Below are 16,783 nucleotides of genomic sequence, written 5' to 3' on the forward strand. Positions count from 1 at the left end.
GGGGGGGGGGGGGGGGTAATTTTATAGAATGATGGACCCTTGAATATCTTATATCTACCTGATGTTCTAGCTCGGCATGAAAGTCCGAACTAAATCTCCAGATTATTACGGATCCGTCCTAATCAAGAGAAACTGATTTGAGTAATAATTCTACTGGATTCGTTTCACAGAGGAGAATAATTCAAATAATAATTCTTTTGGATCAAAATCAAGGGAGACTAATTAATACAATAATTATACTGGATCCGTCCTAAATCAAGGGAGACAAATTAAAACAATAATTTAACTGGATTTAACTAGGCGAAAGTGTACTAGGCGAACTTGTACTAAGCAAAATGTTACTGAGCCCGTCATCAAACACGGAGACTAAATCTAATAATAATTCTACTGGATCCGTCCTAAAACAAGGGAGACTAAATCTAATAATAATTCTACTGGATCCGTCCTAAAACAAGGGAGACTAAATCTAATAATAATTCTACTGGATCCGTCTTAAAACAAGGGAGACTAAATCTAATAATAATTCTACTGGATCCGTCCTAAAACACAGAGACCAGATCTAATAGTATTTTTACTGGATCCGTCCTAAAACAAGGGAGACTAAATCTTATAATAATTCTACTGGATCCGCCCTAAAACACAGAGACCAAATCTAATAATATTTCTACTGGATCCGTCCTAAAACACCGAGACCAAATCTAATAATATTTCTACTGGATCCGTCCTAAAACACAGAGACCAAATCTAATAATATTTCTACTGGATTCGTCCTAAAACAAGGGAGACTAAATCTAATAATAATTCTACTGGATCCGTCCTAAAACACCGAGACCAAATCTAATAATATTTCTACTGGATCCGTCCTAAAACACCGAGACCAAATCTAATAATATTTATACTGGATCCGTCCTAAAACAAGGGAAACCAAATCTAATAATATTTATACTGGATCCGTCCTAAAACAAGGGAAACCAAATCTAATAATATTTCTACTGGATCCGTCCTAAAACAAGGGAAACCAAATCTAATAATAATTCTACTGGATTCGTCCTAAAACAAGGGAAACCAAATCTAATAATATTTCACCTAGACCCAACCTAAACAAGAGAAACTGATTTAAATAATAATTATATTGGAATTGGTCCGTCTCAAAATAGGGGGAAATAATTCAAATAATAATTGTATTGGATCAGTCCTAAAAAAGCGAGACTAAATCTAATGATAACTCTACTGGATTCATCCACAAACAAGGGGTCTATATTTTTCAGAATTCCCCGGAGAAAATGTATAATCCAAGGTTGTCAAGTAGGGTAGGACAGATTAAACAATGCAATTTCTCCAACCTTTGAGCAGGTTACGAACTGTTCTCCAGAGTTGGAAAAGGAAACATGTAAAACCTCGTCTGTGTGGTTTGAAAGCTCCTAAAAACAACAAAAGTTACATTTTTCAAAAAAAAACAATTAAATGTATGTTAAATGTTCTTTTATTCAATGTTTCGGAAGTATTGTCACATTGTGCCACATAGATCAAACATATTTTGCGGATCTGGGGAGCCAAAATGTTACGGATCTGGAAACTAAAATGTTGCGGATCCGGGGAGCTAAAATGTTGCAGATCTGGGGAGCTAAAATGTTGCGGATCTGGGGAGCTAAACTTTTGCGGATCTGGGGAGCTAGTTTGTTGCGGATCTGGGGAGCTAAAATATTGCCGATCTGGGGACTGGGAGCTAAAATGTTGCGGATCTGGGGAGCTAAAATGTTGCAGATCAACTTAATCCGAATCATAAGAACTGAAATATTTTCCTTTGATGGGGGGGGGGGGGTGAAGTTTATCATAAGTGGTCATAAAAAATCGAAAATTGATGTTAATTTGTTTTTATGGTTAATTAAATGTCACATTTAAAACCTGGGAGCAGACAGATGGAGAATTATCCCGCATTCTTTTATATTCTTCCCTCCAGGTTGATCCAGGTACTCGTAAACACAGACCAGGGTTCCGGAGACGAAACCGTCTTCTCAGGATACCCCGCCACAGTGCGTTATCCAAAGCTATTTCACACCACCTGGATTTAAACATTGACAGTAATTAACCAAAATAAAAAAATTCAATTTACTATTAATTAATTAATATGATAATGATAAGAGAGGTGGATAGGGCAAGAGCGTTAAAAAGTAATTTTTAAAAGATAAAATGAAAACTTTAAACAAGATACCGAAAAACGATATTGAAAAATACATAACCCTTTAAAACTGATCAATAATGAGCAAAATATTTTTTCGAAATTAAAAAATTAGGGTAACATCCTATTATACAAATTTTAGAACCCCCCACATTAACCATGTGGCCGCAGCACCCGGCCCCCTAGTCTGTCCTGGCCGTAGCGCTCGGCCCCCTAGCCCGTCCTAGAAGCAGCGCTTGGCACAGAAAGTGTCTTAACCTAACCTAACCCCAAATATATACTAATCTTATATGTAGGACATGGATATAATTTACCATGTGGCCGCAGCGCTCGCACTCCCTAGCCTGTCCTAGCCGAAGCGCTAGGCCCAGAAAGTGTCTAAACCTAACCTAACCCTAAATAAATACTAATTTAATTGAAAATTGTTGAAAAGTGGTGATGTACACAATTGATAGGAGGAGGGCCCTGTATTGATTTCTTTAGAATGACCGGTTTCAAACTACTCTCACTATATAAACTGTGTTTTCTTTAATTCTTTATTCAGATGGTGTTACTTGTTTGAAGAGAGTTTGGATGTTTAACTGAAATAGATTGAAGTATTATAGCAACAATATAACATTGATAAGAACAATTTTTATAATTATTTCATATAGTTACTTACAAGAATGTAATCTATTAAGAAAGAAGCTATACTTAGGATCCAGGCATACATACGTGCGTGCGCGCAGCAATTGTACATATTAAATATAGTAAAATGGGAATAGATCAAATGCCTAATTTCAAAACAGGCCCGGGGGGGCGGGGTCCAAAAATCGTTTTCTAGGACCAACCCAAATTATTTTACACAATACCCCACCCACGTAGAAATTATCGTGTTATACATCTAAATTATCCCCCCCCCCCTCCCCACCCTCACTTGGGCTAAAATCACAAGCAATTACAAACCTATGGCAGACGGCTGATGCATTGGCAATATCTGGCACAGTGAGGAATCCAAGAACCCTGATCAGTAGAGGTTCAGGGATAGTTTTCCAGCTTAACCGATCCATATTCATCACCAAATCAAGCATTCTCGGTAGAAGCTCAATTATTTCATCAATTTAGGTAAGTTTTTCACATTTTTTCTCTGATACAAGTATTTCTTAACATGGCACATCAAACACACAAGATGGTCAAATGGTTAGAAATAACGGTAAATATCCCGTTTTTCCAAAGGCCTGTCATTTTTAAGACTGAATCAAGGTGAACTGCAGATTTTGCTGTTCCGATTATCCTAATCGAATGGCACGATCCTTCTTTTATTATGAAACCATTTACATTTGAGAAATGTACGCGGTATTCGTTCTTAAACTTGAAATTAGTGATTAGTTGATTGGAAAGATCGTCGTCAAATCGAAATGAAAATAAAAAACAATTAATTTCAAAGTTTAAAACCCTAATATTCTCTGTTTTGTGCCGAACCGTACCTTTTGCACTCTAGAGTTTTAAAAGTTCTTACGCTAATTGAGCTTAATTTGTACAATTTACATTCAATGTTGTTCTTTACTCGCATGAATTTACGTCTTACGGAGACTTCTTACCTTACAACCCAAGAGAAGAATGTGTTGCATAAATGAAGAAATAATGAGGACAGAGGAATTGCAACAATGAGGACGCACTTCTAGGAAGCATTATGAGGACGCAACGCAGCAAACATTGAAGTGTCTGCACGCAATACAAATTAATTTGTATCGAACTGTTAAACAGAATGAATACACATAAACATAAAAATCAAGGAAAGGTTTCGATTAAAAAAAGCTTCTCTTTGATTACTTGTAAACTTGTAATTTGAAAAATGCAATCGTTAACAATCAAAACTTAAAGGGAGTGTTCGCGAAAAATGAAAGGGAGTATAAGCTTAATGCGCTTTTGATCGCTGCTAATCTTACTTCTATCCGTAGCGTCTATAAGGTGAAAATTGTTAAAGACGTCGACATACCGAATAACTTAGCGTCCATACAAATTGAGAAAATTGCAACATACGACTTAGACCGTAAAAATCAATTTAATTTCAAACAAATCATTCAGATATTACAACCTATGTCATCGATTATCTTTCGCCACATTTGTATATAGTTGATTTTTCATAATATGTTTTAATTATTATGATCTGAGAGTTACCTATAAAAACATTTATTCCTGTTTCGAGGATTTTTTGTAATGAAGACGACAAATATTTTCCAGGAATGTTCGAAAAAAATTTGTAAGCTAAATATTATTTTAAAAAACAAAATCAAAACTAGTATGAAATATAAAATATATACAAATGTGGCGAAAGATAATCGATGACTATATGGTTGTAATATCTGAATGATTTGTTTGGAATTAAATTGATTTTTTTACGGTCTAAGTCGTATGTTGCAATTTTCTCAATTTGTATAGACGCTAAGTTATTCGGTATGAGACGTCTTTAACAATTTTCTCTTTATAGAAGCAAAAGATAGAAGTAAGATTAGTAGCGATCAAAAGCGCTTTTTTATCGCATTAACCCTATACCCCCTTTCATTTTTCGCGAACACTCCCTTTAAATAAAAAGTCGTCTTCATTGTATTGATATATAATCCGATGCCACTGTGTGTTTAATTTTTGTTCATCTAAACTTAACTAAAAACAACCCTTCATTATATTTAGGGGTCATGGCCCATGTAAAGTAGTATATAACGTAGTAATTGCCTCAAATTGTGATTGGGAAACTCGGTATAACCACGGGAATTTTCTGAGTTTGGTTTTAAAATTCCATGTTGAGTTTAAGTTTTATTTACTTGAGAAAATTTAGTTTTCTGCTTCTTCATGTTTAACGTACTGCAAAATTAATCATTTTTGATAATAAGAAATAATATTTAGAAAACATAATCTACATATATTACTTATTATATTAGGAAACATCATATATATTGTCAAAAGCTTTATTACTGTTCATAATAATATCATGTAATCAAAAGAATATCCATTAAGAATCAATAAAACATTATCCATAAAAACCAGAATTAATTCAATTGTTTAAAGTATTTGTTTTTTAAGAAATTGCACTATAACTGCATGTACGCTTGTGCGTTAATTATATCAAAACTTAAACGCTAACAACTTTTCAAGCATAGTTGAGGATGTAAAAGCTTTAAAAAAAAGCTTGATGAGTTGATGCTCAGAGGCAGACCAGGTTCCAGGATTAAACTTTAACAACCATCTTCCCAGTATTCGAACCATCAAATAAGCCAAGGAAAGCCTAAACAAAAGAGAACTTTATAAACTGTAGTTTAAAGGTTAATGAATGTTGTTAAAGGGAATGTTAGTGTAATTTCAAAAGACCCTCCATGCAAAGGTGGCAATGCCCGAATCACAACGATACCTTTGATTTGAAATCTTTATCTAATATCTAATAAATATCTAATAAATGATATAGAAGATACTGTCGTTTTTCTAGCTTTCTAGGTCTAGTGTTTAATTCTGATAATTCCCATGTTTTCTACACCTAAAGTTACTTTTGTAGAAAACCTCTAAAATAACAATCTTTCAATATTCAAACATGAATATCTATTTCATACTTGATCAGACAGAGCTTTTAAGGGTACCGATGTGAATTGGGAATTGCCCTCTTTGCATGGCACTTGAAATTATGCCTATACTTCCAAAAATTTTAACATCTGATGATTATCAAACTAGATTTGAACCTGGGGAGTATTTTCAAATCCTTCAACAACAGTTTCCTCTGCCTTTAGTTTTCCTTCATTGATCCAGCGTGCCAACTCCCTCAATCCTTTAAACAGTTAGCATCAATCTTAATATATCTTAATATCTTTTAATAACTCATAATATCTCTTAATATCTCTAACTTCTCTTAATATCTCTTAAATCTCTTAATTTCATTACTCTTCAATTTTCCCATTTTGTCTTTTTTCTTCTCTAAATGTAAACTATTGCTGAAGTTGGTGTTCATGAATTAGTTAATTAGTTAATATACCTGCTTCATGTTCCTTCTCCCATCTTCCAACTACAAATCCTTCAATCTTCAACTCCTTCAAGAAAAATACAATAATTCAATTCATAAAGTCATAGCTTTGATTACTCAGGTCTAAATTCAGGATTTTTCTGAATCATTTTAAACATTTTGTGAAAGATTTTTTCATTTAGGTATAGTTTTAGATTTTTTTCACTAAAAATACTGTCTCTTGAAGAAAACATTAGAATTTAAAATGAATGGTTTCCTTTCAGAGGTTGTTAATGCAAAATCAAGAAATTAAGCCTTTGCCACAAACTTAAGTTTTCTAATCCCTTTAACTTTGCAACCTAATTGTGTAAACCTTTAATATTTCAAACTTGCATATTAGATCTAACGTCCAGTATTTATAGCTTGAAATATCTATGGTCTACAATTTCAGGTTTTAAATATATATAGGAATTAGAAAATTAGAGTAGTGAAGTTTGACTTTAATGTATTGTTAATTACCGTAAATAGGAAAAGCGGAAGTAGATCAACACATTTGGATGGTTTACCCCCGTTATAGGTGCTGATAGCCCCGCACACAGATACACGACCCCTACAATTCAATTATGTAATATTTGTTGCTGCTGCATAGATAAAAAATAAGTTTTATTAAAGATATTTCAGACTTTTTTGTCCCTCAAATTGTGTATTCAAAATACCTGCTTGGGCACCCAGCTATGTCTGGAAATTAATATTTGCCCATTAATTCAACCTATAACTCAACTTTGAAACAAATCTAAAACATTCCCGTGGTTCTACCAAGGTCCCCAATCAAACGTTGAGGCAAATAGATGGCATAAAGCTCACCTCGTTTTTGATTGCATCTTTTAAAACTTTGATAGAATCTACTTCTACTTCAAAGTTGTCAGTTTTCCCTTTAATTCCTGATATTCCTTAAAGTCAGGGTGGGGCCGGGGTGCTTTCGATTAATTCTCTAAAATGTTTGATGTAACATACCCCTGAGCCATATTCTGTAGAACAGAGGTTGACATATCTCCTCCAACATTATCAAAATAGCAATCTACTCCCTGAGGAGCAGATTCTTTCAGAGCATCCTCAACAGATATCTTCTTGTAGTTGAAAGCATAATCAAATCCAATATCTTTCAGCGTTTTAACCTGTTACAAGTACATTTGTATACAGTGGACCGCAAAATAAAGCGGATAAGAAAGGCAAAGATATTGTTAGTTATTATTTAACAACCCCTGACTTTTCTTTTGAAATATTAAAATGATTAGATGAACGTTGATTATTTTCAATTATTATTGTTAACTTACACAGTTAGTATAAGTACTTAAATGTAGTAACTAAGAGTATAAACATGGGAATTAAGAGACGACTTTTTAAATTGTCTTCGATTTCCGTTAATTGTATCAAAATAAAGACGTCTTATGAGCTTTCAAAAATGTGTTCTGTCTTTTATGTATCTTCAAAATTGACGGAGATTTGAAACATTTAATTTTGGAAATCTTAAGACTAGTAAAAGTAATTTAGTCATAAATCCATTATATTTTCCTGAATACAGAAATATGATGTTTTTGTTTTGTTCTGTGCGACTATCCAGTATCCCTGCCGTTAGTTAACTTTATATTCATAGAACGTGACTTAGGAAACTATTGAGAAATATACTCGTTATTGGACAAACATTTCTCAAATTCATTCAGCTAACAGGTTTTACATGTTTTTTGTGTTAACTGAAAATCATTTTACCTTCTCATCACTCCCCGTGAAACCAATAGTTTTAGCGCCCTTGATTTTAGCAATCTGTCCAACCATAGAACCAACAGCTCCAGCAGCACCTGATACCACTACAGTCTCACCAGACCTTGGATACAGGATACAGGATATATAGGATTCAGGCTTCAGAATATAGATAAAGGATACATGATACAGTATACAAGATATAGAATACAGGATACAGGACACAGAATAAAGGATACAGGATAAAAGACACAGAATATAGGATAAAGGACACAGAATATAGGATACAAGACACAGAATGAAGGATACACATAGGACAGCCGTAACTAATTAAAAAATCTATTCCAAAAATCGTTTTGGACTTACTTCGGTTCACAGACTCTCAATAATCCGAAGTAAGCTGTTAGTCCCGGCATACCACAGGCCCCCAGCATCATGCTCGGAGATAATCCTTTTATCTTTGGGTACTTCCAGGTTCCTCCCAGGAAAGAGAGCTGTATTTATGTAAATATTAGTTTACTGCAGGTTGAAGTTTTTTAATTATTCTATTGTTTGACTGAACTACAGTACTGCTCTCTTCAAACTCTAATTTTCTAATCCGGGTATTTGTAACCTAATGTCGTATTATCTTCGATATTCTGAATTCTGATAGATCAGATGATCAACGTTATGAATATCAAAAAAACACTGTAAACTCCGTGAAGTAAACTGTAAACTAGTAGTTAGGTTGCACAATGTACAGTATACATTACATACAGGCTATGTAGAAGGCAACATGAGACAACCATCAAATGAATCAACTCCATCTAATGGGATAACGGTTGCACAGAAATAGTAATTAGAAAATTAGAGTTTCAAGCGAGTAAATCAGTTCTTATAACGAAATAACGACGGGAGTTCCTATACGTACAACTGATCTGAACTTTATTGAAAATCTAATATTTCCTTTTCATCCGGGTTTACTATTCCCCTCTCCACCCATCCTGCGTACAGTACAATACCAGCTCCCTGCAGTACATTTAATAATCCAAAGTGTGTTGACTTCAGGTGAGGGGGGATTAGGTTTGTTTATGTTTAATTGTGACTGTTCAGAAATGTAAATAAACAAGAGGGTACTAAAAAAATATGAGACTTCAGAATACCAGAGACAGAGTTTGTTCAGTCTTTTTTCTTAGATTTATCATTTCCTGAAGCTGTAAACTTATTTATTCCTTTGTCAAATTATTTTATAAATCATTAATGAGCTATATATATATATTGAAGGCAAAAAAATCTCATCCTTTGTAGGAAACCTTGTTTAGTTAACAATGATAACACAATTCACATGCACACGCGAGGCCCTTTTCTCAACCCAGGAAAACTCTGATCTTTCTTTACAATCTTTGTTATTGTTCTTGTCTGTCCTAATACGTCACAGTATAATGTGTACACTGTACAGTACTTGGTCACAATAGAACATGCTGTGGAAAATATCGCTTATTTTAGCTGATAATCGATCTCTGTAACTCTCTTATCTCTGGTGATGTATCTACAACCTATATTTTATGCAGACTATATAGGATCTGATCCTTTCTGGTTAGCAGATATTCATACGGTGGTAAGAGATTATATCAATATAATGAAGACGACTTTCGATTTAAATTTTAATTTATATCAAGCTTTTTAACAGTATGGCTAAACAAAAACATGGAAACAAAGAGAATCTCCCAACTTAAAAAGCTTCTTTTTATTACTTTTAATTCTAAAAAAGCTTGTTAACAATAAAAATGTAAGTTAAAAAGTCGTCTTCATTATATGAAAGTATCGCCTACCACCGTATAAAAATGTAGATATAAAAGATTGGATTAAAAAATTCCTCAGGAAATCCTTTATGCTTGGATTTTTCAACTACTGCCACGCTACTTCCGATCATTGTAGAGGGAACAGGATTACTGAAAACTTGGATTAGGTCTACGTTTGGATTAAAATGATAATCCTGGATTAGATCTACTTTGTTTGGAATAAAATGATAAACCTGGATTAGATCTACTTTGTTTGGAATAAAATGATAAACCAGGATTAGATCTACTTTGTTTGGAATAAAATGATAAACCTGGATTATATCTACTTTGTTTGGATTAAAATGATAAACCAGGATTAGATCTACTTTGTTTGGATTAAAATGATAAACCTGGATTAGATCTACTTTGTTTGAAATACAATGATAAATCTGGGTTAGATCTACTTTGTTTGGATTAAAATGATAATCCTGGATTAGATCTACTTTGTTTGGAATAAAATGATAATCCTGGATTAGATCTAATTTGTTTGGATTAAAATGATAAACCTGGATGAGATTTACTTTGTTTGTATTAAAATGATAATTCTGGATTGTATCTACTTTGCTTGGAATAAAATGATAAACCTGGATTAGATTTACATAGTTTGGAATAAAAGGGATAAACTATAAGGATTAAAATGCTAAAATGCTAAAATGATAAACTTGAATAAAAATAATAAACTTGGATTTAATGATAAACTTGGATTTAATGATAAACTTCCATAGAAATGATTAACTTAACTGAGATTGTATACATTGATGTTATGATTTCTTTTTATCTAAATATCTTAAACAAAATAATTCAAGTTTTTTCCTGGCAGAGAAGGGTTTTTGGTAAGGATCCACACTAATATACAGAGACCTAAATACAAAATATAGTTTCATATTAACATTGAAAGGATTCGTTTATTCTCTAATCCAAGAAAATACCGGAAAGTTTACTTTGATCTGTTTTCAAATACAAACCTGAACATGATTTCTCCATTCTTGAGTTCAGGCAATTCCTCTTCTACCAGTTCGAAATCATCAATCTTGGGTTCCCCGGAGAAATGCTGTTTTAGAATCCATTTTCGTCCCTTCACCATTTTAGGGTTTCTTTTTCCTGGAAAGGAAATGAGTTTTTACCACAAACTCTGATCTTCTAGTCTCTATATCTAGCTATACAACCCGATATCGTAGACCTTTGATATTTCAAAATATAAATTATGGTAGATTATGTACTGAGTAGTGTAAGTTTGAAATATTAAAGGGTTATACATTCAGGTTGTAAAGATTTAGGAATTGGAAAAAATATTTTTGTGGCAAAAACTCAATTCCTTTAAAGAAAAATAGTTTTTAATGAAAAAAGATTCAAAATTGATTGAACCTTTTACTTTTTAAGAAAAAAAATAGAAAGATTTTTGCCTCTTAAGTGTGCTTTCAGCAGAAAACTAACATTTTGCGAATTTTCAATCCTCAATTTGCGCATTTTCATGGATCGAGATAATTTTAAAGTGTTAGGACTCAGCTCTTAGAGAAGGTTTTAATTCTCACTCAACGGTTCAACCTCAAAGGCCTTTGAGGTTGGCATGAACACCTGTCCCCAATGTAAGGAGTTAAACCTAATTAAAAAAGAATAGTAAGTATACACAAAATTGTTAAATGGAATCAAAAATATGTTTTACACGAATTAGATATAGTGTTCCTTAGAGATGTAAAGAAAATTATCTTTAAAAGCAAGAACTGCAATACGCATCATGCAATTATAGCCTTAAAATATACCATATTTTAATCAAAATAAATTGAGTAATTGTCACAGATTCTGATTTTTCAATCCGTATATCTTTGCAATCCAGATTCCTAGACCTTAGATATTTCAAATTATGAATTCTGTTAGATAAAATAATCCAAGTATGAAATATCAAAGGTTTACATCATTAGGTTGATAAGGTATAGGGATTAGAAAATTTGAGTTTTTGGCAAAGACTCACTTAATTTGGATTTTAGGTGTATAGGTTTTCGTTTTTCCTCTATACTACTCAACATGGACCCAGATTTTAATGAATAGTGATAAGTAGCTGAGCTCGTAGACGTAGTTCAACCACTTCCCTTGTGCGAAAATTTAAGCTAAAGAGAAGTAATCAAACTAAGTCCCGCGGGGTTCAACCATGTCTCACTAATGGTGGATATCGGGATTAATGCTTAATCCACTCTTTTTCTTAATCTCCAGATTAAATATTGCTTGTTCTCCTCTCATTTTTAATCTCCAGATTAATTATCCGATCAGGATTAAGGATATCCCATTCAAAAGTTTTCAGCTCTGGTGCCTGGTCTTAATTTCTTAGTGCTTTGTGTATTAAAATTGATATTTTGTTAAAATAAAAATAAATAAAAAATAAGCCAATTAAATCAACAAGAAATGATTAAGCCTCAGTCCTGGCTTTCAAACGTTTGTTAAAATGTATTGAATATATCGTCAGTTTGATTTCAGCCGAAATACAATTTTTTTAATATTTTATATTAAATTATGTGTATTTATCTAATTTTATACGACCAATTCGATATTGTAAACTTCTACTATAGATCAAAATTTGACCTATCTAAGGTTTACATCATCAGGTTGCAGAGCTAAAGAAAGTAAAGGATACTGAGTATGTGGCGATTAATCAGTTTATGTATAGTTTAAAACTGGAGGAGAGCCTAGTGGATACTATCAGTTTTGTATCAAATATTATATCAACATTATTGTAATCGCGGAAATGGCAAGTTTGATAAATAATTGAAGAAATGATAAAACTTGGTAGATCTGAAATAAAAGGGTCTGAAAACTTTATTTTCAAGAACGGCATTTTTGATTAACGAAGGTACCCTTTAAATAATTATGTAAACAAGAAAAGGAAGATATTGTCGTTTTTCAGAAAAATGTTAAATTTGGACAAGTTATTTTTTCTCCCGCCATGCATATAGTCATTTTTATATCGAACCTCAATTGAAAACAATCTATTTTAAGTTGGAAAAATAAGGATTTTTACCCAGACAAAGGTACCATAATGAATCTGATATGCTCATCTATCAATGGAGGGTCACTTGAAATTAATTTCTTTAATTTCTTAATCTAATTGTTCTTTATTTTGCTGTTGCTATACGGCAAGTAAATCGTAAAACTTTTTCAAATTACAAAATAATGAATTTAATTGATAATTAGCATATATCTAATTTATGTAATGCATAGGAAACACACAGTTTAATATTATATTCAACTCCACTGTACATATTAATAGCAAAGATTTTGATCTATACTTCCATTGTTTTCTAACGGATTATTTTGTTGTTTTTTAATAAAATGGAAAATTCCTTATTTATAACTGTAGACGGAGCGAGCATATATTCTCCACCTGAACTCCAATCCTTGATTACTCTCAGTCAACTCGTTCTAAGGTTCAGTAGCCGCTCTTCTCTTTTATAAACACAACCCATCTCAATAATTTTTCTTTCATCGAAATTAGGGTTTTTTCTTATTTTCATTATTAATTTTTCAAAAGTTCAGTACCCGCTCTTCTCTTTTATAAACACAACCCGTCCCAACAATTTATTTTTTCTCTTTGAAATCAGGATTTTTTCTTATTTATTATGATGAGTTCCTATTTAAGCTAATTTCTTTTTCTTCTTACCAACTATTGTGCATACATTTTTTTAGCAACTTTTTCATTTTTAATTTTGTAAACTTTCTTTAATTCCTTTTTTTCTTTCATAAACTTTCTTACTTTTTGTTTTTTCTCTTCTTGAAAACCCATGCCAATTCTTTCCATTCTGTTTAAAAAACTTTCTTTTAATTTTCTTTCTATTCTTTTAAAATCTCTTTTATTTTCTTTCTATTTTCGAAACTTGCTTTCGTTTCCTTTATGTTGATAAACTTTCTTTATGCTTTTTTTTTAAAGCTCCTTTCTTCTCCCACAAACTGTAATTAGTTTCCTTTTTCTTCCATTTTCCTTACCTTTCTCCTTTCCTTTTCATCTTTCCTTTCTCCTTTCCTTTCTCCTTTCCTTTCTCATTTCCTTTCTTCTTTTCTTTCTCCTTTCCTTCCAGGTACAGTTCTTTCTTTTCAACGATACTTATTTCTTTCAGATTTTTTCACTTACTTCTTAAATCTAAGGTCGCGATTTGCATAATTTGGGAAAATTAGCCTCAAGACTTAGTTGGAATCTCAGAAACTAGATCTATATTCTGAGGTTGACATTGAGAAGCGGGACTGATTTCTTTTAGAATTGAGTCCAATTTTAAACCCTTAAAAAATTCACAAAGTCTTGTCTAATTTTAATAAATCGAGTTGAGAACTTTGATTAAAATCCATGAAACATTTTAAAGGGACTGTAAGCGTAATCTTTAGTGACGCTTCATGTAAAGATGACAATGGCCGATTTACAACGTTACCCTTGAAATCTTAATCTAAAACACATGTGGAAGATACAATTATCTATTTCTGTGAATTTCTCCATTGCTTTTTAAAACAACAATTGCATGAGAAGCCACAAATGATAATAAACAGTTTAGGGAAACAAAAACATTGATATATAATTTATTCTTGATAAGACAAAGTTTTATAGTGTACCGTTGTAAATCGGACATTGCCATCTTTGCCATGGAGGGTCATATGAAATTCCGCTGTCAGTCCCTTTAAGTTAATCTGTATTTATGGCAGCACTTTGGTATATCTTGTCAAACATTGTTAAAACTGAGATTTTTTACAACAGAAGAATGTCGTGCATGTGTGAATTTCTTCTAAATGATTATTCCAGATCAAACTGGATAAAAATATAATTGAGAACGATGCAAGAATTTGCGGAGACAGTTTCTTTTCCTTTGCAGGCCGGGGACGACGGTGCTTAGGTTGTTTTGATAACATAGCAAGGAAAAGACAGTGGGACCCATAAGGCTGTGGAATAGGAAGACGACATATAATCAGCAACTTTTAAGTACATGTGGTTGTGTGTAGTACGTGTGCACAGTTTAAATTTACTGTGTTTCAAAATCATTTGACTATTTTAATCATAAATCGAGTCTAAAAGCTGTCTTCCTATTTCACAGTTTGATAGATCCACTCACGGGCAGCCGTAATACATTTAATTTCTGAGCGAGGTCAACCTGTCCGATCCCAGTTTGTACTGTATCGCCCGGACATTGGGTAAATAAAGCAGACACTCAATAGGACTAGCCGGTGCAACAAGGTTGACGCGGTCAGACTTTATGCTGAATTTACCGTTACTAAAGAGTCAGAGGTGCCTGCACTGTAAACATTTTTGTAAGAAAATTCGTCTGAAAAGGGAAAAATTATGGGGGGGGGGGAAGGTTTAAATTAATGTCAAATAATCTCTGGCATGCAGGGTGAGATCTCAAGGATGTACTTAAAATGAAAGGGGGTATAGACTGAAACCTGAAAATCTCAGGAGTTGGACGATACCTAAGACATCTATCTGATTCTTGAGAAAAATTATACCAAAACGTATATATTTAAGATATATGCCCGTACCACGTGACCAGAACTCCCTCCAATGGCAGTGCAGTATACTGGTTACGTGACACGTGACAAATAATACTGCACGGCCATTGGTTGGAGTTCTGGTTTCATGATTCGGACGTACAAATAATATTATCAATTTTATCTAATAAAAATTAAAAATTATGAAATTCAGTTAATAATAGGAGCAAACTTGAGTTTCTCAGACTTCTCTGGGAACTGGGATATCGTTGTTTCCAGATTGGTTGCGTATTTATTGAATTTGATCTGTTTAATACTACGAATCTTATACAAAATTTTACATATATACGCTTTGGTATGATTGTGACACAGTTTTATATCAATTTCTCGAGACAGGAACATCAGATAGAACTCTATAGTTCTCAATCAACTCCTGAGATTCTCAGGTTTCAGCCTATACCCCCTTTAATTTTTCCTTTACAGTTTCTTTAATAAATGAAACTATCGTGCAAAAAACACAATAGATTACTGTTTAAATATTTTATAACACTTATTCTTGGCAACCTTTCGTAAACATACTTTTTGCAAGTTTATTTTCTTCAAAATCATTTCCAATTCAATTTCACAGTTTTAGCAACATCGAGATCCATCATAAAAATCAGCCTTTATAGGATCTGTTTTAAGTTAAACATATTTGGTCATTGTCATAGGTTGTATTAACATATTTTTGCCGTTTTACAGAAACACCGAAAAGAAATGAAACTGTAATATATTTTAACACCACTTTTGATTTTTTCGCGGATTTTCAGTTTTTCAGGAAAGTTAAGGAAAATATTTGAAGAGTTTTTGTTGTACTTTTATTGGCGACCAAAAAAGTTCATATAATAGCTAAACCAAAAGAAAGGAAAAACATTAAAAAAAAAAACTGTTTCGATCTTAATTACAAACTGTGTAAAAAATTATAAATAGTAAATCAAGACAACATATAGCAAAAGGATTATTAAAATGATGAAAAAGTATGTGTTTAATATTGTTTTACAATTTCTTTTAATCCAAAGAATCTATAACTGTGATTTTCTTCTCCCTATATTCTTTATATTTTATATTTTTTATATTTTTTAATATTTCAAACTATGTATTCTATTATATCAAATAATCAAAGGTGTACACCATCAGGTTGCAAAGATATAATTATCAGAAAATTTGAGTTTGTAGCAAAAACTAAAATACTATAAATAAGGATACCTTATATTTAAAGGATTTGTTAATAAGTTTTTAATCTTTAATAACCTTAAATATCAATTTTCTTTTAAAAGCTTCGCTTCAGAATTTTGAAAACTCCGTGAAGGCTAGATATGCGACTCAAAAATCCATAGTTTAAATAAAATAAAAAGCAAATCAAGAAAATCAATTAGAAACCTATCTTAACGTGATTTTTCAATCAAAATACATATATCATATATTATGTATTACGCACCTCTACCCCTTTAGTAAAAGTAAATTCGACCTATATGAAGAATAAAGTCTGACCTCGTCAACCTTGTTACACTGGCTAGTCCTGCAGATTGTCTTCTTTATTAATCCAATGTCCGTGCGGTGCAGTACAAA

At 32.4% G+C, this 16,783-nt stretch overlaps 2 protein-coding genes across 3 annotated transcripts in view; both read right to left on the reverse strand.

Annotated features, from left to right (window-relative positions):
- Nucleotides 1-3,389, reverse strand: part of LOC111702304 (F-box/WD repeat-containing protein 5) — an 11,517-nt gene extending 8,128 nt beyond the window's left edge. The window contains exons 1-4 of the mRNA XM_023473949.1: nucleotides 3,125-3,389; nucleotides 1,906-2,062; nucleotides 1,344-1,421; nucleotides 59-118 (exon numbers count right to left, since the gene is read on the reverse strand). Coding sequence (XP_023329717.1) covers nucleotides 59-118; nucleotides 1,344-1,421; nucleotides 1,906-2,062; nucleotides 3,125-3,249 — 420 coding nt within the window. The 5' untranslated portion in view covers nucleotides 3,250-3,389. The remainder of the gene's footprint in view (nucleotides 1-58; nucleotides 119-1,343; nucleotides 1,422-1,905; nucleotides 2,063-3,124) is intronic.
- Nucleotides 3,390-5,108: 1,719 nt separating this feature from the next.
- LOC111702302 (prostaglandin reductase 1) lies at nucleotides 5,109-11,760 on the reverse strand. Of its 2 annotated transcripts, none has more exons than XM_023473946.1 (12): nucleotides 11,691-11,760; nucleotides 10,687-10,822; nucleotides 10,535-10,582; nucleotides 9,757-9,832; nucleotides 8,847-8,909; nucleotides 8,268-8,395; nucleotides 7,911-8,025; nucleotides 7,158-7,318; nucleotides 6,663-6,753; nucleotides 6,177-6,231; nucleotides 5,887-5,972; nucleotides 5,109-5,441 (listed from the first exon to the last, which is right to left on the reverse strand). In XM_023473946.1, exons 1-12 carry the CDS (start codon nucleotides 11,743-11,745, stop codon nucleotides 5,385-5,387), a joined length of 1,071 nt encoding a protein of 356 aa, XP_023329714.1. In that variant the 5' UTR covers nucleotides 11,746-11,760; the 3' UTR covers nucleotides 5,109-5,384. The 2 variants fall into 2 exon arrangements, with proteins under 2 accessions (XP_023329714.1, XP_023329715.1); XM_023473947.1 differs by lacking the exon at nucleotides 11,691-11,760 and adding an exon at nucleotides 11,254-11,321.
- Between the last annotated feature and the right edge of the window lie 5,023 nt (nucleotides 11,761-16,783).

The sequence above is a fragment of the Eurytemora carolleeae genome, unplaced genomic scaffold (genome assembly GCF_000591075.1).
Source record: "Eurytemora carolleeae unplaced genomic scaffold, Eaff_2.0 scaffold245, whole genome shotgun sequence".
Taxonomy (NCBI): domain Eukaryota; kingdom Metazoa; phylum Arthropoda; class Copepoda; order Calanoida; family Temoridae; genus Eurytemora; species Eurytemora carolleeae.

Bases quoted from the DNA above. Each gene is read 5' to 3' on its own strand.
- LOC111702302 (XM_023473946.1), bottom strand. From the start codon at position 11,745: ATGTTGAGTAGTATAGAGGAAAAACGAAAACCTATACACCTAAAATCC. The intron at 9,833-10,534 runs GAAAAAACTTGA...CCAAGTTTTCAG, and splicing joins CAAAAACCCTTCTCTGCCAG to TAATCCTGTTCCCTCTACAA. The intron at 7,319-7,910 runs GTAAAATGATTT...TACTTGTAACAG, and splicing joins TCACGGGGAGTGATGAGAAG to GTTAAAACGCTGAAAGATAT.